Source organism: Calonectris borealis, chromosome 4, assembly GCF_964195595.1.
Source record: "Calonectris borealis chromosome 4, bCalBor7.hap1.2, whole genome shotgun sequence".
NCBI lineage: Eukaryota > Metazoa > Chordata > Aves > Procellariiformes > Procellariidae > Calonectris > Calonectris borealis.
Genome location: NC_134315.1, coordinates 2,635,282 through 2,656,907, shown reverse-complemented (window position 1 = coordinate 2,656,907; position 21,626 = coordinate 2,635,282). Strand labels below are relative to the sequence as shown.

General features: G+C 40.5%; 1 protein-coding gene across 10 annotated transcripts in view; it reads left to right on the top strand.

Annotated features, from left to right (window-relative positions):
• Window positions 1-21,626, top strand: part of ATRN (attractin) — a 152,834-nt gene that overhangs the window by 69,243 nt on the left and 61,965 nt on the right. For all 10 annotated transcript variants that reach the window (XR_012673402.1, XR_012673404.1, XR_012673400.1 and 7 more), the window contains exons 15-24: window positions 301-482; window positions 2,720-2,936; window positions 4,208-4,393; window positions 6,207-6,440; window positions 7,138-7,275; window positions 12,906-12,999; window positions 13,888-13,940; window positions 15,592-15,686; window positions 16,224-16,302; window positions 16,701-16,858. Coding sequence is in view for 4 of the 10 variants with exons in the window: in XM_075148372.1 (XP_075004473.1) it covers window positions 301-482; window positions 2,720-2,936; window positions 4,208-4,393; window positions 6,207-6,440; window positions 7,138-7,275; window positions 12,906-12,999; window positions 13,888-13,940; window positions 15,592-15,686; window positions 16,224-16,302; window positions 16,701-16,858 (1,436 nt within the window). In the remaining 6 variants the exon portion in view is untranslated. The remainder of the gene's footprint in view (window positions 1-300; window positions 483-2,719; window positions 2,937-4,207; window positions 4,394-6,206; window positions 6,441-7,137; window positions 7,276-12,905; window positions 13,000-13,887; window positions 13,941-15,591; window positions 15,687-16,223; window positions 16,303-16,700; window positions 16,859-21,626) is intronic.

The window sequence follows — 21,626 nt, the reverse complement described above, 5'->3', positions numbered from 1 at the left end:
CAAAATACTCATTTGCTTTCCTTTGCTCTTTCTTCTACAATGATTTGACTATTTGACACTGTAATAAGTGCTTTGACTACCTACTGCAGATCACTAAATGGTAACATCACACTTAGCTCCCCCAAACAGCTTTCCTTTTCCTCCAGTATTATTATACATAGGTATTTCTGAGCATGCCGATAAGCCGTGCTAGTTTGGGGTGGGGCTGTAGGTTTTATTTTGGTGGAAGAGCTCTTTCACTACTTTGAACATTGTGAAGGTCACTTGCATCTCTGGTTTTATTCCCCCCCCCACCCCCAGAAAATATCTGTGGAACAAACTGGCATTTGGTTGGCAACTCCTGCTTGAAAATTACAAACGCGAAGGAGAACTATGATCATGCCAAGCTGTCCTGCAGATCCAACGGTGCTTTGCTGGCTTCTCTCACGACCCAGAAGAAGGTAGAATTTGTTCTAAAGGAGCTGCAGAAGATACAGTCTTCGGTGAGTGCTTCTCTTTTATGTCCCCTGAGTAATTAAGCTCTGACTGTGGAAGAGTCCTTGCTGTGGTATTGTATGCTCTGTACAGAATAGACATGCCTCTTAACTGAAAAGGACTGATTTTTCTTTTGAAACCCAACATACCCTATGGGTGCTTTTGAATTGAAATTGTAGAGAATGTAAATGGGAAAGATAAATATAAACATACGCAGTGCCTCAAAGGTATCGCTTTCTATAATGAAATCACACACGCATTTCTCTTGTGGGATACATGACTGCAGCAGGAGTCCTCTCGTGACTTGTACACAATATTTTATAAATAAAGGTCCCTTTGGGGCACTGGAGGTGTTTAATGTAAAGCATTTAAAGTTATTTATTTGGCTCAGAAAAGCGGCTGTTTAAAATGTTGGCTTTTTACTCTGTAGAGCTGCTTGGCTTGTTTGGAGTTATTTATGTCTGATTTAGTGGCAGGTGCTTTTCTGTCAGAGACGGTGGGAAGTGAATTGGAATCTGTCCCTCTTCATGCATCAATAAAATAAATATATATTTTTTCCAGTCCCTGGCAGCAGCACGGAGGTATTCAGGGCAGGTTGTGTAGGTGTTGCTAAAGCCCTAACAAAGAACGATGCTGTGCAGCTTTGCTGAAATCCTGATTTAGGCTGCAGAGCTGCTGTGGCTTGATGGCCCATCAGAGTAACTCCTCTTGGGTCCCAGAGGCCACTGTGGGCAGGGCTGGCAATCAGGAAGAGTTTTATACAGGAAAAATGAGACCGGAGGCAGTACCTTGCTACTTTTCAGAGGAAAACGTACTTCAATACTGAAGAGAAATATTCCCCTGTTGAAACGAGAACATTCCCTGCTTTGGTTCCCTTTGTAATTTTAAAGTGGCATTTCAACAATTACAGGGTTTTAGAGGGGATTCAATTTAGTCAAGAAAAGGCATGGTGCAATTCAGAGGAGATTGTTTGCTAAATCTTTTGTAAAGAGAGGAAGCCAAGCCCGACATATTGTAGAAGTACGTGTTCGAACAGCTCCAGGTGTTTCTGGATATCCCAGTGGTTAAGTGTAGTGTGAATTCCTGAAGACACATGGCAACCCTTCCCTAATGGTGTTTGAAGCCTTACACTGGGGAGAAAAAAATTATTAATTTATGGGGTTTTTTTTGGTCTACAGTATCATTTAAAAAGTGAGCCTTAGAAATCTAAAGAGACTATTAGCCCTTTTTAGTTGATATTAATATTGAGTGCTTGTAATGTGGGAAAATACCTTTTTTAAAAAGCCAACCTGTATCTGGTACTTGAACTTTTGCCATTCAATGGCACGCTGCTGCTGTGCTGGGGAGGCTGTACTTTGCCGTTACTTCTTTTTTAAGTAAGCTGTGTATAGATGTTTTGTAATAATAAGGAAATGTGTTGGTGTTGGCATATAGTGCTGTGTAACCCTGTTGCTGTTAGAAGTTGCAGCTCTAAGTTTTAAGAGTGCGTAAAATCTGTTTCAAGTAGGTGATGGTTATATATAGCAGTAAGGAAGGACGTATGGTCTAAAGCTTTCCTAAACCTCTGCCACCAAAGCAATTTGATGGAGAAAAGATTTTAATAGTAAAACAACATACTGTACCAATACAGTTAAAGTCCCTCTCCCCAAAATAAAGGTGTGCCAAAAAAATAAATTGCCAGTAGTAATAGTTGTGTTATGGGTTCTTCATATTGAGAATTTTATTGCCAGCAACACTAATTTAGATTTGACTTGCTCTGTCTCTCCACCCCTCCATATATACACAGTCTTAAACAGCAGAGGTCTTCTAGACAGGCTGTAGAGTAGGTAGATTGTATCATTTAAATTGGCTAGGAGACTGTTAGTTTTCTTCCTCATGTCAAACTGTAGCTTTAGAAATTTTTTTCCTGTGTCTAGCCATTTATAGGAGTCACAAACATATAAAGAGCAACTTGCAGTTAATTTCATAGTCAGCCAGTATGAGTGTTTGACTTGTTCTCCTCCTGGTTTAGATAACTAGAAATGCAGTTTGGGAAAAAAAAAATATTGGTGTTTTCTGAAGGATTTCTCTATCTCTGTGGCATTTAATTCTGGTATCACCAAGAAACATATATTTCCCTTACTACATTTTTGCAACACCTAACATGGCAAAGTTGTTATGAGCATTATATGGTGATGTATATTTTCTTTTAATACCTAAGGTAATAAAACTGGGTATTAAATCTACCATTTTCCTTTATTTCTAGCCCAAAACTTTGACTCCATGGGTTGGACTGAGGAAAATCAACGTGTCATATTGGTGCTGGGAAGACATGTCTCCCTTTACCAACACCCTGCTCCAGTGGCTCCCCGACGAACCAAGCGATGCTGGATTTTGTGGTTATTTAGCCGAGCCTTTCCAGCAGGGACTGAAGGCAGCAACGTGTATCAATGAAGTCAACGGCAGTGTCTGCGAAAGGCCAGGTAACGCTATCTAACTTGCGTGTCTCAAGGGGAGTGGGTTGACTAATAAGTCTTTATACTTCCTAGAGAGTAAAGAGGATTGCATTCATTACATTTAAAACTAGCTGCATCATGACTTTGCCAAAGAAAAATGGTTCTGAAGAAGCATCTTGTGTAGGTATTTCATACAGAAATTGGAGATTTTAAAAATAACTCTACATTTACACTGTAAAATGCTTGAAGTATATTATAGTTTAATTATTTTTCTTTAAATTGCACACCTGAATGTGACATTTAGGTTAATTATGGTATGGAGCAATTCTCCTGTTGGGAAAAAAAAAAAAACAGCTACTTTCCAATTGAACTTCCCTTTCTCCCCTCCCCTGCTCCATAGCCAGAGGAGGATTTTATCAAAGTTTGAAATTAATTGGGCAAGACACTTTGGATATATGAGAACTTTGAAAAAGAAACTATTTGCTTTTGGGAAAAGTCTTCCAGCTTTGTTGGAACTGCATATCTTTTAAAATGGCTTGGTCTGTTAACTCTCCATTATAGCTGATGGTTTCTGAATACCAATTAGTGCCTCTTTAAGTTTTAAGAAAGTTGGTTGATTACATAAACTTTCTAAGTAAGCTGCACCACTTTAAATCATTCATTGTGGAAGCGCAGGATACAGACCATGAATGTGGAATCTGAACTCAAAATTTTGTATATTTTAACTTGCAGCACCTTGAATTGGTTTAAGCTTTAACTTGTTTTTTATGGTCTGAGAATAGTCACTTGAAACAGAGGATAAAGCACTGGCTCACACCAGAAACTCCTGAGTTAGTTCTGCTTTCAATACTCATTTTATGTGTGGAACTGATCAAATAACTTAAAACATGTCCCGATGTGCTCACATAAATCATGGGGTTTCTTCCCAACGCTTCGGTTGGGAGAACAGCTAAGGAACACATCAACAGACCTGCAGAGAGATAAAGACCGTATTGATAACCCCATTTAAATTGTTTTTAAGGTGAATACCTTAAAAAGCATGAACATTCATGAAGGATACGTAATAAGAGAAATGCTTTTACAGTACTTACTGCATTTCTCATATTCACCGTGGTCTAAGATATCTCCAGCTCCATCCAGCAACACCACACCACAAACGAAGTGCCTCAAGTCTGTGAGATTGAACTGTTTTTCAGCCTGAATAATAGACAGGGCTTTTTATCTTCTGTCCTTCTGTCTCGGGGCTCGTTACCTGTTCCTTTCTGGAAGAAAGCTGACTCTAGTCCTCCTGCCCACAGCTAACCACAGCGCCAAGCAGTGCCGCACGCCCTGCGCCCTGCGGACGATGTGCGGGGAGTGCACGAGCGGCAGCTCCGAGTGCATGTGGTGCAGCAACATGAAGCAGTGCGTGGACTCCAACGCTTACGTGGCCTCTTTCCCCTACGGGCAGTGCATGGAATGGTACACCATGAGCAGTTGTCCGCGTGAGTAATTGCTCCTGCGTCTTGACGGGTGGGCTGGAGTCTTCTATTTGCTGACATTTGCTGGCAAAAGTCATCAAACTCTGCGCATCGGTCTTAATGTGCGGGGGATTTTCAAAAATAAGAAGTGCCTGACCCCAGGAGCTTAGTGTGTGCAGCTCCATCCTGTGGTATGCTCTGCATCGTGTAAGGCATTAAACAGAATTAGGTCCTGCTTACAGGAACTATCAATTAAACTAAATGGCAGATAGTCAAGCTTTCAAGTGAGGTGATGAAATCTCCACTTTTTTTTCAGAGAATTACTTGTTTCATTACTTGAATTCCTGCCCTTCAAATTAATTGTTACATAATTTCAGGTGATTAACTTCTTTTTGTATCTCTCCTGTATCTCTTTTATTCACATATGGAGCCATGTAATTTAATATTAGATTATCTTTATCAAATCCAAATTAGGGTTTACACAAGTGTTTTATTCTGAAGTGTTGTCTCCATATAGCCCACAGTAGGAATTTCTAACTTATTTTAAATAAGAGGTGGGTTTTTTGTGTTTTTTTTTTTTCCCCTACCTTTTAGGTAGAGTGAGCAAACTGCAGCAGATTTATGGAGCTTTGGAATGTTGCTTTTTGTTTTCAAACTGGGGTGAAATAGTCTAGAAATTTTAAAAGTGGTCAAACAGTTTTAGAAATTATTTCTATTTATGTTGAATTCTTTAGGAGCTGAGTGTGGGCAGGAGAGTCGGGAAAGCCAGGGCTCTCAGGGTAGCAGAGGGAGAGGAGTGCATATGTTCCCCAGGAGGGAAGTTGGGCAGTTTGAGTTGCTGCAGTGGCTCCAGGATCTTTTGGAAACTGAGGAGAATAAGCCTGAGTAGCTCCAAGTGTTGCAAAATAAGAGATGGAGAAAATTAGTTTCAGACACCAGTCAAACATGAGAGTGTGAACTTCCCGTATTGCCAGAGGTCAAAAGTTGGAGGAAGCATCAGGCAGGAGATGAGTAGGCTGAAATAACAGAAAACAGTGCTTTTCTACTACTTTTTCTTTTTTTTGTTGTTTTAAAGGCAAATATTGTCAATTTAAACTTCAAGATAGAAAGTCTGCTCATCTTGGAACACCAAGAATCTACAAAATAATTTTTAAGATGGTATAGGGAAAGGAATAGAAAAACTTTTCTATATGTAAAGAGTTTGTCACCCCTGAAATACAACCCCATTTGAGAAAGGAATGGTTAAAGAGTGGTGATGGTTTTTCCCTGATTTAGTTGATTCCGGGGCCCAGGGGATGCGCATGTGGCACTCCGAGCATTCTAAGAAGACAAATTCTATTCTGTATTTGTATTCTATGCTTTTTGACTCGGATTAATACTTGAAATAGTAGCGTGCGATATTAAAACATGTGGTAAGAAGAGACTAAAAGCGAGTAAAGAAACTGGTTTTTAGCCTTTGCTTCCAGATGGCTCATTTTATCATCTGATCCATTGTAAATCAGTTGGAGATCTCTTGTAGTTGGGAACATTTACCTCTGGTTTTAGTGGGTGATGTTTAATGGTTAGAAAAACCTTACGTGTGTATTGCGTTGTTTCATAACTCACTCGCTGGTTAATGCAACCTTTGTTTATAGTTACCTTAGATTCTAAAATAAATATGCTGATAGGAATGAATATATATATGTGTGTTACTGTGAATATCAGAATAAATATGTACAGATTTGGTGAGATAAATACTTACGGTTACAAAAGACATACAAGGGTTTCTGCGTTTGTTGTCGCCTGTGTTTTGGGACAGTGATTTATTCCACAATTTGATGTTTGGTTTTTTTTATAGCTGAAAACTGTTCAGGCTACTGCACGTGTGCTCACTGTTTGGAGCAGCCCGGCTGCGGCTGGTGCACCGATCCGAGCAACACCGGCAAGGGGAAGTGCATCGAAGGCTCCTATAGAGGTCCGGTCAAGATGCCAACCGCGTCCGCAACGGGGAAACACAGCTTGGAGCCTGTCCTTAACGTCAGCATGTGTCCTGTGGAGAACAACTATAACTGGTCCTTTATTCAGTGTCCAGGTAAATGAGCAACGTTTAGTTGTTCAAACATTTCAGCAGTAGCAACAGTTAAATGCAAGGGGAGAGACTTTTTAAGACTGCGGTGATGTCTGTGTTCCCTCCTGGAGGGAGGAAAAGAGCTTGGAAGACAAACAAGACGTAAGACATCTTGAGATGGAAGGAGTTGTGCAGGTATCTGCAGGTGAGCTGCAGAGGTTTCCTGCATGAAGACTTACCCATGCATTACTATAGTGAAATTTTTCCTTTCTCTACAAACCTTTACCGAGTTTTTAACTTTTGTTTGTTTATTCGTTTTACGGTTGTTTGAAAGAAAGGCAATTCTTTCTTTGAAGGTTGATTTAACTATTAGTAATGCTCAGGGTGATTCTGAAATAATGTTTTTGACACCAAACATACAGAATAAAATTACTTGGACTGCTGCTAAACCCTTTCTTCCCCATTCCTCCCTGTAAATCCGTCCCACTAGCTGCTTCCAGTCCTGTCTGTCCGATAAGCACGTAATGTTTTGGAGTTCAGTTTTCCATGTGTTACTTTAAATTTCAGGTTTTGAGTTCATGTATTGCTAGCAAGACTGCAAGAAACTCTTTGCAAGGTGCATGAAATGGTTCCTTTCAGCCCTGCAGAACAGAGACTTCTGGGGCTCTATGTGAAGCGCTGTATTTGAGCACAAATACTCATCCTTTTCTGTTTTCTTCAGCCTGCCAGTGTAATGGGCACAGTAAGTGTGTAAATGAAAGCATCTGTGAGAAGTGTGAAAATCTGACAACTGGCAAACACTGTGAAACTTGTATCTCAGGCTACTACGGTGATCCTACTAACGGAGGAACATGTCAGCGTAAGTGATGCCTTAAATCTTCCTGCACTGAAGTCTTTGATGTTTTTTGCTCTTTACTCATTCCTCTGCTGTCTTCACTGAAACTATATCCTGATAATACATTTTTTTCTTCTCTGCAAGCAAGGCACAATCTTTGTTTCTTCAAATCAAAGATACGGAAACTGCTTGATGAAATTCTTTGACTTTCATTGCACAAGATAAGGATGATTTTTTACCCTCCTTTGTAAACTTTAAATGACCACAGTGAAAAATGTGTGCATTTTAGTATTTCACAACCCTGATTTGAAAGGAAACAGTGTTAATCCCAATGTCCTGAACAAATTTCAACTTATTTAAATTCCACCTTCTATTACATTTGGTTAAGGTGTTGTGCGTTTATTGTTATAATTGTCTGCTTCATAAAAGGCTTGCCATATTTCACTGAGGAGTTGGCTGGATTTCATTTGAGAATTAGGTAATCCCGGTTAAAATTGCATTTTAAGTTTATAAAGTGCTTTGGGTCTCTTTGGCACAAAGAACTTTTTTCGGTTGTGCAAGATCCAGTTAACAAACTGGGAAAAAAATCTTTCTTGAAGGACCAATGCAGGTAATGCTGAGAAATGAACATGTAAGATTTGGAATTTTGCCCTTGAACCTTGCAACATTATTCTGAATTACTGCGGATTTTGTAGTGTAGCATGGGGAGACCAGTTGTAAACCAGAATCCAGCTGTGATAGGTAATATGCAGATGTAAGGGAGGGTGCTTCTTGCTCCAAAGAGCTTTGATGGAATATATTTAGGTGGAGTGATATCATTAGATACAGTGATGGAAAAGGTAGAACAGAAATAACATTGTTTGGTGTCAGAGTAGTATCAGTACTTCCATGAAATGAGTGTGGGTGGTTTGTAGGCAACCCAGAAGAAATAAGTGAAGGTGATTAATGAGGGGACATTGAAGACTTTGAGTTGCTCCTTCCAAGTATGGAGACAATCCAGTAGAAAATATTTGGAAATTCATTTAGTATGTTTACTGGAAGTAGCATCGATCTTTTGGATGAAGATGAGAGTCAGTAGCTGGAGCGTGAATGTCCTGTTTCCTAAAGCAAGAGCAAGTAGGTGATGTTTGAGGCTATGAAGAAGAATCTCCCAGCAGACAGATTCAAGGAAGGGGGTGAAAAGATCAGACAGGGACAAGGCTGCCTTACTTAGGGAAAAGGGCGTTGCAGTAGCTGGGATATGAAATTACAACAGACAGCACAACGCACGGGTACAAAAGAAAAGGTGTATCTCTGACACTTTATTTCAGAACGTTATCTGTGAGATTAAATACTGCTGATATTCTTGAGCTCATTTCGTGTGAAGATAATTTGAAGTGCAGGAATGAATAAATTGAGACTGAGGTGGCCTGAGAAAATATATAATTCTACTCTGAGCATTCAGGTTTAATCATTGGATCACAACGTGCTTTTTGATATTTGTTACTTTTCTATGCGTGTGGAAATTGAGAGTAAGTTACTTTGGACTCCTTTGCATGTGGATTGCCCAAAAATAGTTTGTTGTTGAGATAATGAATGATAGACTAAAGTCATCCAGATGCCTGAAAAAGAAATTAGAAAATGTGTTGAGAGACTGTGGAACAGCATTCATTTGTTATCTGATGAAACTAGTAGCTCATGTCAGAAGTGCTTTGCTCTCAAGTGCTTTGGGCCCAGGTTTTTAATTTGCTGTGATTTAACGCTATTTACTGTGAAGGTGAAAGAATGAGGGAAGCAGGAAGCTGAGCAGAAAGACCGAGCTGGATTGGAAGAGGGAAAGCGGGAGGAAATCATCTGATCTGATGCAGCCAGAGTGACTGCTGCCCATTAGTAATTTTTGCTTGGTGTGAAGGTTTCCAGAGGGGAATTCTTCAGATGAGGATTGGCTGATGGGCAACAGAGCCAACTCCTGCTTTTTCCCTCCTCTGAGCCATGGTCCCTCCTTCCTTTCCCATTAACCATGTGCTGATTCCGCTCTTTTTGCTGTATGCCGCTCTGTTTTTAGAGCCTGCAGTCACATCCATGCTGGAGATAGTTGTTGGTACAACTCCATCCTGATGCACAAGCATCCGAGTGTTTGCACACTTAGTGCCTAATGTGAGTCCTCGTACTTCGATGTGCAGATTTGCAGCGTTAGCTCAGTGGCCCCAGCAGCATGGGGACAATAAATATTCTGTCCTGGTTTTGGCTGGGATAGGGTTAATTCTCTTTCTAATAGCTGGTGTGGCGCTGTGTTTTGGATAATATCCTCAAAATGGCAAATATTCAGTGCTGGAAAAAGTGTTAGTGTTTGGTATTTTCCATTCTGCTGAGCCATGAGGAGCTTGATGGACACTGTTGGGATAGCAGTAGCCTTTCAAACAGGTAAGGCTATGGGGTGGTAGCGATGGGGTTTAAAAGCCAGGGAGGAGTAAAAAGAGTGGATGGAGTAAGATGCCTTTTCCTGCTACTCTGTGCCACCAGGGCAGGTGAACATTGCTATATTGCTTGTGTTGAAAAATTTTTAACAACCTGCAGTTACTTCTTGGAAAGAATTGTTTGCATATCATCATAGGCATTGGTGTTTGCGGAGCTGGGCAGATAATAACTAAATGGGAGGTAAATCACTCCTCAGTGGTTGCTTTTAGGAAGTGTCCAACGTAGAGAAGTGTTTATCGGGAAGGGCAGGAAATGCAGCACATCAAATGTAAAAATAGCTGCAAGGTGCTTTCTCTGCATTCAGGATTTTTTGAATTTTCTGATTAAAGTTTCACATGAAAATATGCTAGTGGTAGATAAGAAAGTTATTTGCAAGAGAATAGAAGGCGCTATTATGCCTGAAATCAGATTGCTGGTGCGGCAGCGCTTCTGAACGCCCCCGCGGAGCGTTTGCTCGTGGCCCACTATGAGCTGCTGGTACCGTGGTCCTGCCTGCTCCACCTCCCTGGGCTGCACGAGGGCCTTGGAGGATGGCTAAAGCACTTGGCATGGAAAAGTAGCGTTGGGCAGGTGGGTGATGCAGTTGCTGTTGGGAAGCTGGACCGTCACGAATGTAGAAAGAGGAGCGGAGATCCCCATGACCATCTCTGAATGAGTCTGTGACCCATGGTACGTGAAGAAGGTGTGTCCTGGTTCGGCTGGGTTAGAGTTAAATTTCTTCCTAGTGCTGTGTTTTGGATTTAGTATGAGAAGAATGTTGATAACACACTGATGTTTTAGTTGTTGCTAAGCAGTCTATAGTCAAGGACTTTCCAGCTTCCCACGCTCTGCCGGGTGCACAAGAGGCTGGGAGGGAGGACAGCCAGGACAGCTGACCCAACTGGCCAGCGGGGTGTTCCATACCATATGACGTCATGCTCAGTATATAAATAAGAGACGTGGTCCAGAAAGTAGCGATCGCTGTTTAGCCGTTGCTCGGCGAGTGGCGAGCAATTGCATTGTGCATCACTCATTTTGTATATTCTATCATTATTGTTATTATTACTATCATTTTCCCTTCCTTTTCTGTTCTATTAAACTCTCTTTATCTCAATCCACAAATTTTACTTTTTTTCCCAATTCTCTCCCCCATCCCACTGCGGGAGGGCGGGGAGTAAGCCAGCGGCTGTGTGGTGTTTGGCTGCCTGCCCGGTTAAACCACAACCAGGTGGAAGGAGACTTGCTGCGAGGTGGTTCATCATCAGACTGTTACCATGCTTCTCAGTCAAAAAGCCATTTCCAATAATTTTGGCTTTCTGCTGTAGCATCAGACACTGGAGGGAAACTTTAGACTCCAGCGAGGGTATCTAGTACATTTTGTCAATAGCTTGTTTCCGAACTTCGTAGTTGTCTGAAAAGCCATGAGAAAATTTCTCTTCCAGTTCTTTATTGAATGATCTCCAGTTACGGGGCTCATAGGAAAATGGATAAATAAATAAGAAAGACTCTGTTGTTTTAAATAAAGATGTTTGAGTGTTCAGTCTTCCTGATAGGCATGTGGCTAAAGAGCAGGGTGAGGAAGCAGTAATGTTAGTGTTCAAGATACTGTGATCTGCATCTAAACAATGTGAAATTTGAAATTTCTCCTAATTTTTATGTACGTTAGTGTTGAATATTGATCAAATTTTACTTCACTTACGTTTTGCAAAGCGTAAGGAAGGCAGTACAAGGCATTCTCAATAGCATTAAGAAATTTTTTTTTAAAGTGCCACTAATGAGAAGTGTGTTTGCTTCATAGAATACAATTATTTTGTCAAATCTTCATTCAGTCTACTTGTTCCCACAATAAGCCTTTATGCTTCTTCATATTTTGTTCCGTGTTGCTGCTAGGAAACCACTCATCCACATCTGAGAAGCACAATTAAGCATCCCTGATACAATATAGTTTCCATTACACGCCAATATAAAGAAGACATCAAAAGGATTCATGAAATAAGGTCCAAAATTGGCAAGGATATTCAGGATGGGGACTTCATGTCTAAGAATCTGCTGGTACATTGAGTGGCACGTCTTCTTAATGAGAAGGCATATGTCTTCTTAGCGAGGAGGCACCAGCCTTTAAAGCATACTATTTCCAGCAAGCTCAGGGACCGCAAATGAGGGATCTTCTCTTTGTGTACTTCTTCCCTTCTTACATTGTACACTCTCCCGTGCGTAGCTCCAGATGAACGCACCTTCCAGTTCATTGGTAGAACAACCTCTAAAAGGCACCTACCTTCCGGGAAAAGTTATTATATCCATTCTTCTAGTTGTAGTGAACATTATATCAAAGACAACTGCTTGTGTTGGTTTTGTTGCTGGTTGTTGTTTCGGTTTGGGTTTTTTTTCGCATGTACCTCCTCTACTTCTTTATGAATACAGGTCTCAAAGTATGTCAACGTTAGCATTTTAATTCGAGACAGGAGCATTCTTTTGAAGCAAATCTCCTGTGCGTCCCTACTGTCATGCCTTGATTTGCATCTCGAGCAGGCCACGAGCTGGTCTGTTTTGGGCATGCCACAAACCTGGTGTAGTCTAGGGGCGTGCTGATTTGCTTCAACCACGGCTCAGTGGCATTCAGCTTGTGAGACCAGCCTAAAGCTATTCTAAAATATATTGGGGCACACGCCCCAAACCACTTACAGCATGGACATCGTCTTCTTAGCACCAGCCGTTTTACACTGCAGATACACTGATGTTGTTGATAACGACGTTATTTTCTCAAAGGCCTATTTATTTCAAGAAAAAGCCCTAAAAGCACCACGAGCTTTGCTTTATTTGCAAAAATAGTCTTCTCTCAAGAGTTTTGAATTTGACTGAAGTGTGTTAGCAAGCCCAAAACTATTCCAACTATTGTCTTTTTCTTACCAGTTATGACATCCCTAGTGCTATCTAAAAACAAGAGAAGAGGTTAAATAAATTTTTGAGGCTAAAAAGCACAGTGTTATCATGATTTCATAGAAAACATCAGTCCTGGAGCCCGCACTCACTCCGTTTTGACGCATGTTCTATTTTTGGCTGCCTTCTGTATCACAGAGAAACCAGAGTACCAAATGGGTTTTCATATGCACTTTAATTGTTGATGTATCTCAGTTTGGCAACTAAAGGACTTAATTGCTGTCGAATCTGTTTCTCTTGCTTCATTTAACATTGCGTCTTTTTCCTCCTTTGCTCAACAGCTTGCAAGTGCAATGGCCACGCGTCTGTCTGCAACACAAATACAGGGAAATGTTTCTGCACCACCAAAGGAATAAAAGGAGACGAGTGTCAACTGTGAGTTCGTTGCACTTTATTATCTGAAATCAAAAGGCCGTGCACATACCGGCATGGAACCCCTACATTTTTTAATTATTGTGTTTATGATGTCTCTGCTCATCTCTTCCTGCTGACAGTTGACTAACTACATTGACGGTGCAGCCAGCCGTGCTTCCCCTGGGGGGATAACATGAACAAAATGATTTCCTGAAGATTTCCATTTTAAAGAACATTTCAACTGGGAATGTCATGCAGAAGGGATGGGGTGGAAAAATAATGCTCCCACCCCCCAAACTATACATACCACTTTGCTTTATCCCTCAGTAGTTTCTTTTTAATTGGTAGATTTTTACTGTCTGTGCGCTCTGATGCTCTTCTGGAGGAGTGTAAATATATCTGAAATAAGACTTTGACATTCAAGCATTTTAATGGAGTGGTTTCGGCGCAACAAATTTGCTGGAGGTTTCTCTGTAACATAACAGAAAAGCTTTTAGTGTAATGTTAGTGGAAATAATTTCATTCCAAATAATTTCATTGCCAGGTTTATTTTTAAAGTGTTGCTCACATGAGTAAACGTTTATCCTGGAACAGCTGTAAATGTAAATGGAAACTTTAGTTTTTGACTATAGTAATCCAGTTCCATGCATTGTGAAAAGCTAATAAATACATTCCAAGTGGATGCAAAGGTTAATATCTAGAATTTTATATTTCATTTTTACTGCATACTAGTTTGACTTTCAGGGATCGTGAAATTTCTTCAGCAGCACAGTATAGCTCAGACATACCTCTTTTATTTTTAATTGTGTACCGTTATTAGCACAGGTGGTGTTTTCTGATTTTTAGTGGCTGGGGATAAATAGAACTAAAAAAAAAATCCCTTTATTAAAAAATACGTATTCTTTCTAGGTGTGAAGTCGAAAATAGGTATCAGGGAAATCCACTTAAAGGAACGTGTTACTGTAAGTACTCTTGGGATTTTGTTTGGAGATAAAAAATGTGTTTGAAGTTTAAAATATCTTATTTAAAACTAGTTTTAGTGGCCTCAGCATCTGTTTAAAATACAGGGGATTAAGGGAAGGCCTGAAAAATAGTTTTAAAAAACTTCAGTTTTCACAAAAGTATTGTTTAACGAGAATGAAAATACTCTTCTTGATAAGGTCTGTGTGATGACTGGATCTTTCAGAACAAACTTTTGAATGTTTTTCATGTGACTTTGAAATGAAATCTGGTCTTCTGGGCAATATTCTAAAATATATACCTAATAAGTCAAAACCAAAGGATGTCTTTAGAATTTTTGTAAATGCAAAATACTGTTTTTTAAAAATTCTGTTCCATGTTAGAATGGGCAGGGTTTCAAAATTACCACGTTTCCTCTGAAATGAATAGTTGGATCCCTTTTGCAATTCGAGAAGATACTTTGCCAAGATTCAGATTACTTAATGGAAACTCTCCAACTTCTATTTGCAAATATTAGCAATCAGCACACTGGCAGGCTTGGATAGATGTAATCTTAAATTACATAAAGATGCAAGTCTCAAATAGTTTTTCTGCAACACAGAAGTTATCAACATGCTGTATTTAGCAAATTTGAATTCTGCTTGCGTAGCCAAACAAGGACACGGACGGCTTCTCATGACAGTCTCTTTGCAAGGATGACCTAATTCGTTGCTGCCAATGGCAGGGGTGGTAAAGTGGGCAAAAAGGGGAAAAAGACAGTTCTTACAGGAGCAACCTCATGCTATACAGATTCAGTCTCACTCGGTTTTCTTCCGTGAAAATTTCTGTCTTAGTGCTTCATAGGGGTTGTAGGTAGACGTCAGAAGGTTGTCTAGCTCGTGTCTGTCCAACAAGGGGTCTCCAGGAAGCAATAAGAGAAAAATAACACTTGGTGTATAGCTTTTTTTTATTATTGCTTGGAATATCTCTGCATGGGTTTAGGAATATCTACAAGTCATAATACTGCGTTTTAATAAAAGGATACTGAGACTGGTGGATGTATCCCCAAAACTGGCTGTGCACTCTCTGTTAACGGAGAGGTGATAGCCCAGCCCTGGGCAGACATGAGCATGGGAGGGCATATGGATAGGCCAAAAGCTGGTCCTGGCTTGCCTGGGCATGATGTGACCCAGAGTAGGATGGCAGCTGGGTCCATTAACAAGTAGCTGCTCCGTAGCAATCCTCCCTGTACAGTCCACTGATGTAGAGAAACGTGTCATGTGTGGAACTTAGTCCCCTCCCAAGTGGGGATTATACAGTCTATTTTATTTTGCTGGTATTCCCTTGGCACGTGGAGGTATTGCAGTATGGAAAAAGTAAATGTCTTGGCATGTTTTTACGATGTTGTAGGTATGAACAGTCATTTAGATTAAGGCTGGAGGCTGTTGTCTGGAAAATGTAAGCAGAATCTTTTTCTCCTCTAGACTCAACTTAAAAAAAGTCTTTTGTCCCTTTTGTGTGGGATCGTACATAGGTTGGAGTCATTTGTAACAGCGTGGTGACTCCTAGTTGTGCTCTCAGTGCAAGAAACACTTCAGCGACATCATGCCTTGCTTTGCAGGAGTTTGTTTTATTCCAAGCCATGGGATAACTTTCTCCATGCATTCCTTACAGATACTCTTCTCATTGACTATCAATTCACCTTCAGCCTTTCTCAAGAGGATGATCGCTATTACACAGCAATCAACTTTGTAGCAACACCCGAAGAGGTAAATTTTCTACTTTCCCTTTCAACTTCATTCTTCGGGTGTATGTTTTTCGTCTCTTGGCCATAGAGGCAATGAATTGTTACAGTTCTGTGAGTCTCCAGATGTTGTCTCTTAACATGGCATTTATGTCCAGCTCCATAAAGCAACCAGAACTTTTTGAGCTTGGCTTGGCCATGCAGTTTCAAATCTTCATGGTAAAATTTCGTAAGGAATCACAGTTGATTCTTTACAGTTGTTTGAACAACTGCTGAGCAGCTCTAGTTTTGCTTGTTGTTCTCCCAATACGTTGTGTCTCTATTCTTCCTATTTTATTCTATGCACGTGACTTGTTTTGTTCTTTATTATTCTTTATTATGCTTTCCTTGGGGAGGAGAATACTGCTTTCAAAACATGTAAATAGTTTTTTTGCTTGATGTATTTGCTTCATGTACATAACAAACTCGAAGATTTTTTTTTTTTTTCAGTGAAATTTTGCTAGGAAACAGTACGGTAAAATTGTTATCCTAAAAATGGGTTTTCTTTTCTTTTTCCCCCAAGCAAAACAGAGACCTGGACATGTTTATCAATGCATCTAAAAACTTCAACCTCAACATTACTTGGTCTACAAGTTTTGCAGGTAAAATGGGCATGATTTAAGTTTCTTGGTAACTTGTTTCAGTTACCAGTTTTCAACAAATGCAAATTTAATTGGGAAACTTTTTTTTTAACCTATGAACTTGTTCTGTAATGGTTTTAAATGTTAGGCCCGGGGGGCAGAAGTAAAATGCTAAAAAGAACTGTTTTTCTATTTCAATAGTGTATTTTGGAAACATTGAAGGTGCAAATTTGATTTTTAGTAACACAATATTTTGGCATACAGTGATTTTGATAATGCAATACAGCTTAAAATAATAATGTTCAGATGAATAGTTACTTTTGTAACATTAAAATTCAGGATCCTTCGCCCTTTTTGTTTGCCACTTAAAATGTGCATTGAAACATCTTTTGTTGCTATTTTTTAACATTTGAAAACAGCTGGCACGCAGGCTGGGGAAGAAATTCCAGTTGTTTCAAGAACCAATATAAAAGAATACAAGGACAGTTTCTCCAATGAGAAATTTGATTTCCGCAACAATCCAAACATCACTTTCTTCGTTTACGTCAGCAATTTCACCTGGCCGATAAAAATACAGGTAGGAGCTGTTAACGTGTGTATAATTATTTAAAAGTAGGTTTTTGTTTCTCTCAAGCAACCTGGCAGTTCAGCGTGCTTTGTGTTGTCCAAGCTGAACCAGCTTTCAGTATAATCCTGCAGCAGAGAAAGGCTTTGATGTTCCTGATTAAGAGCAAAAAGGTGCGTCGTCTTCTGATGTTGCCTCAGCCCAGTGGATCTAAAAATGCGCTGTGAAATAAAGTGGGATGCTTGCTTATTAACAGGGCTATGTTCTAACGAGGTCTCTGACTTTAAATGTAGATATCGATGTTGAAGAAAACAGACTCACATAGCCAAAAACCAAGCCTAGAATGAGAAAAGAGAGGAAATGTTCTTAGTGTTTCTTTTGAACGTCTTGTTCTCAAAAGGCACAGCTCGAGGGCCACCCCCCTTTCTCCTTGTGCTGCCCAAGACTGGTGGTACCTGCAGAATAAGACGAAGCTCATTCTTTCCCTTAATTCAGTGCAGTCAGTTAACGCACACGCTGCCTCAGGTGTCAGACTGACTGTGATGATAAAGGTAAGTGCTGAAGAAGCAGAGGATGAAGCTTGGTGGATCATGAAAACACTCATAGATCACAGACTGCAATCACAGGGACTCAGCAACTGCTGCGGCAGCTAATAATTCAGAGAAGCCTTGGCCATCTTCTTGCTCTGGGCTAAGTCAAGTATCAACCTGCAGTGTACTCGGAGTGATACAGATGCCCTTTGAAGGATAAAAGAACTTCTAGGTCTGGAACAGGGATCTCAAATGAGGCTCTGTATATTTGAATTCTGCCTTTTTTAAGCAGCTTGGTCAAATGTGGGAACCCAAATTCTTCCGTCTTCACACTTACTCAACCAATTATTATGTGAAAGCTGACAACTTCACATTAATTTCCTTGATATTTCAGACATACCAGTCACACAAACTCACCATAGGGGTCACTTCCAACAAAGATAATGCACATGATAATATTGAGCAAGGAAATGAGGTCCACCTGGAAAACAGGTCCTTAAGTTATAGTGATATTTTTCAAGGTATTTCCTGAACTTTTAAAAAAAATATTAGGAATACTTGTGAAATGTCTGCATCTCCTTCTGGGAAAGATGGTGGATTTTAAGTACTTGGGAAACTTTGTCTTGTTGATTGCAGACTGGTACGTTTGATAGGCTGACTTTGGACTGCATTTTGGTTCTTTTTGATATCACTTACAATACTGGTAATCATTTTCCAGCTGGAGAGTTTTTACTTTGCAAATTGGTAAAGTCTTAGTTCATTGTCAAGTTCTAGTTTTTATATATGGAGGAGTTTGCAAGAGCTGCAAGGTAAAACCTTTATGTCATTGGATACTCAAGCAGCAAGTACTAAGCCTCATTGTTTTCATTTAAGATAAGTACTGCTTTCAGTAGAGAAAGTAACGTCCTTTGTACAAAGGTGGGCACTTGCATAATGATGGATTTAAATCTTCAGGCTTCTCTTTTAACAAATTGGTAATTGCAAGAGTCAGGAAAAAAAATAATATTTTATTTAACTCACAGGTTATGTTGGCTGATAGTTTACTTTCCATAATCAGTGCTGGACTGTACCTTATCCTGATTTATTTGCTATTTCTTGATGCAGAGCTGTGTGTTAGGACTTTGTAGATGTTTAAGAACAGTGCTATCTCCTGTCCCTTAAGCTCTCCTGTGTTTACTCCGGTCTCCACCCTGCCTGTACTTACGGTGAATTTCTGCTAGCTTTTCCTGTGCCAGTGTTGTCATTGAGCTTAAATGTCCCCTCCATCTTGTTTGGCAGCTGGGTCTTCTGCTTTCCCTGGATGAATTTGGACAAGTCATATCCTCTCTCAGCCTTTAGTGTTTGTTGGCTTAAGCAAGACAAAACCCCATCATCTTGTCCTGTGAAACGGGTTATTCAGGTTCAGCTCCTCATTTGTTTTTCCTCTGCCCTCGCTTGTATTAATCTCCCTTGTACGATTTTGGTCAGCCATGTATATAAGGTCATGGAGATCAGGTCTCACCATTGCTTTGTACAGCGGTATCTCTAGATCCTTTATGGACTTTTCTAGGTCCTTTTATGGCAGTATTCTGCTTTGTTCGTTCTCATGGGTGCAGCAGTTAATAGTCCTTATTCATTTTAATATGGGCTAATATACCCTGTTCTTTCACATCCTTGGTTTCCAACTGATGAGCTCCCAGTCTTGATAGCAAACGTTCTTCTCTGTCCCCAATAGCATCGTAAAATGTTATCCTGCTGCTGTTACTGGATAATATTGCCAGTCCTGAAGATCATCTAGTTGTTCTTCTGTGTGGTTCTTTTCCGTATATTTATTGATGATCTCTTTTGACTTTGTCAGCAGATTGTGCAGTTAGCACACTTTCTTTTTGGGTCTGCGTCATTAATGAAGATATCATTCAAAGTCTGTCCAAATGCCATCCTTGAACTAACTTCTGTCCCCCTTAACTGCTATGATTCTTGAAGTAATCCTCACCATCTTTATCTCGCCTAGGAATTTCCAGAGTGTTGAAATCCATAATGAAATTTGGCTTAGCTCAGCTGTACTTCCTAGATCTATACAATTAATTATTTTTACAGACAGAAAATAGTGGGCTGGCATATCACAGCTTACTGTTGTCAGCTCTATTGCTCGTTGAATTGAGTTTTTCATTTACTGCTTCAGTTCCTTTATTCAAAACTTGTCCTGAAACTTTGCATACTGTTGAGGTCTTGGCAGCATGAGTATCTAGATTCTCCCTCCTCCTCTAAATACAAGTTTGAAGTTTTGCATAGTGCCACGCTCGGCTGGCAGATTGCTCTAACAGCCTTGCTACCAGAGGTGCTATTTCATCTGCCATTTCTCTTGGAGCACTGGGATGCATGCTGTCTGCTTTCACTGACTTTGAACACATCGAAACATTTGAGTTTTGTCTCCACCTTGCTTCTGTATCTTTATAACTTTGTTCCCATTAGACACTTTGCCTGGCACCTATGTTCAGTGTCCTTGTCCTTAATGAAAACTCTAATTTAGTTTTAGGGATGTAGCCGATTGGTTTTAATCTCTTGCCTATCCTTATCCTCTTCCCTTTCCCTTTCCCTTTCTCATTTACTTGTGTGGCTGAAACATCTATTGCTATTTTGTTTATCGTTTGCTGAGGTCTAGCACAGCTTGACATTTGGCAGTTCTTATTTTATCTCTGTACTACTTGCTGGCTTCTTGCTAATAATCCTTTCCTCTCCATAATACATAGACTCTTTAATTGTTCCTGATGTCCTTTTTGAGCTTAGTTCTGAGGATACAGCTTTCAAATAGTTTTGCATCTTTGACCTGAGAGAAATACTTAAATGGCTGCTTTCCCATTCCTTACTCCTTAGTCCACTTGATTTTACTGTCTTATTTAATTTCTCCTAGTTAAAAAGAGTCAACTTTGATTCTCTTACAACACTTACCTCGTTTTATCCTTAATTTCATATGAATTTGCTCGTGTGCACTCAATCCAAGGTAATTTTATATCCCCAGCTCTTCTTAATGTCCTAGTTACTTGCCAAAGCGAAGTCTTAAAATAGCATCAGCTCTCATTGGTTGAGAGATCCTTTTTGTGAAGAAGTCTGGCAGCGATATCGCATCCAGGAATATGTGGTCCTTACGATTTCTATTAGCGTGCTCTTCAGTTCATAGCTGAGAACCTTTTTTCCCAAAATTGACCTTTTTTTGTCATCTTTCTCTGAATACCTATTGGTGTTGAATGTCTCGGTCCTTTCTCATGTTTGCAGTAGCAGTTCTTTGTTACTTTGCTATGGCTTTGACGTCCTTCTCCAGGAAGCCCACCTGCACCTCCTTTTGCTGGAGATCTCATCGTATCTCAACATAGCATTCCTGCCTCCTTTCTCGCAGCAACACAGCAGCATTGCTCATCTGAGTGCGAGATAAAACCAGTTTTCTTCTGCATCCTTTAACAACTGTTGGAGATTCAAGTCTGCATTTTGTATTCCTAAATTTGACAAACAGCATGGTTGTCTTCACAGAATCCCGGAGAGGCTGAGGTTGGAAGGGACCTCTGGAGGTCATCTGGTCCAGCCCCCTGCCCAAGCAGGGCCACCTACAGCAAGTAGCCTAGGACCATGACCAGGCAGCTTTTGAATATCTCCAAGGACGAAGACTCCACAACCTCCCTGGGCAACCTGTGCTAGTGCTCAGTCACCCTCGCAGTAAAAAAGTGTTTCCTGATGTTCAGACAGACCCTCCTGTGTTTCAGTTTATGCCCATTGCCCCTTGTCTTGTCACTGGACACCGCTGGAAAGAGCCTGGCTCCGTCCTCTTTGCACCCACTCTTCAGGTGTTTATAGACATTGAGATCCACCCTGAGCCTTCTCTTCTCCAGGCTGAACAGTCCCAGCTCTCTCAGCCTTTCTTCATAGGAGAGATGCTCCAGTCCCTTCATCATCTTTGTGACCCTTTGTTGGACACTGGCATGTATGTCCATGCCTCTCTTGTACTGGGGAGCCCAGAACTGGACCCAGTACTCCAGGTGTGGCCTTGCCAGTGTTGAATAGATGGGAGAAGATCACCTCCCTCGACCTGCTGGCAATACTTTGTCTAATGCAGCCGTTGCATGGTAAGCAAATACCATTGGCCATCTTTGTGGCAAGGACACGTTGCTGGCTCATGTTCAATTTGATGTCCACCAGGACCCCCAGGTCCTTTCCTGCCAAGCTGCTTTCCAGCTGGGTAGCCCCCAGCACATACTGGTGCCTGGGGTTGTTCCTCCCCA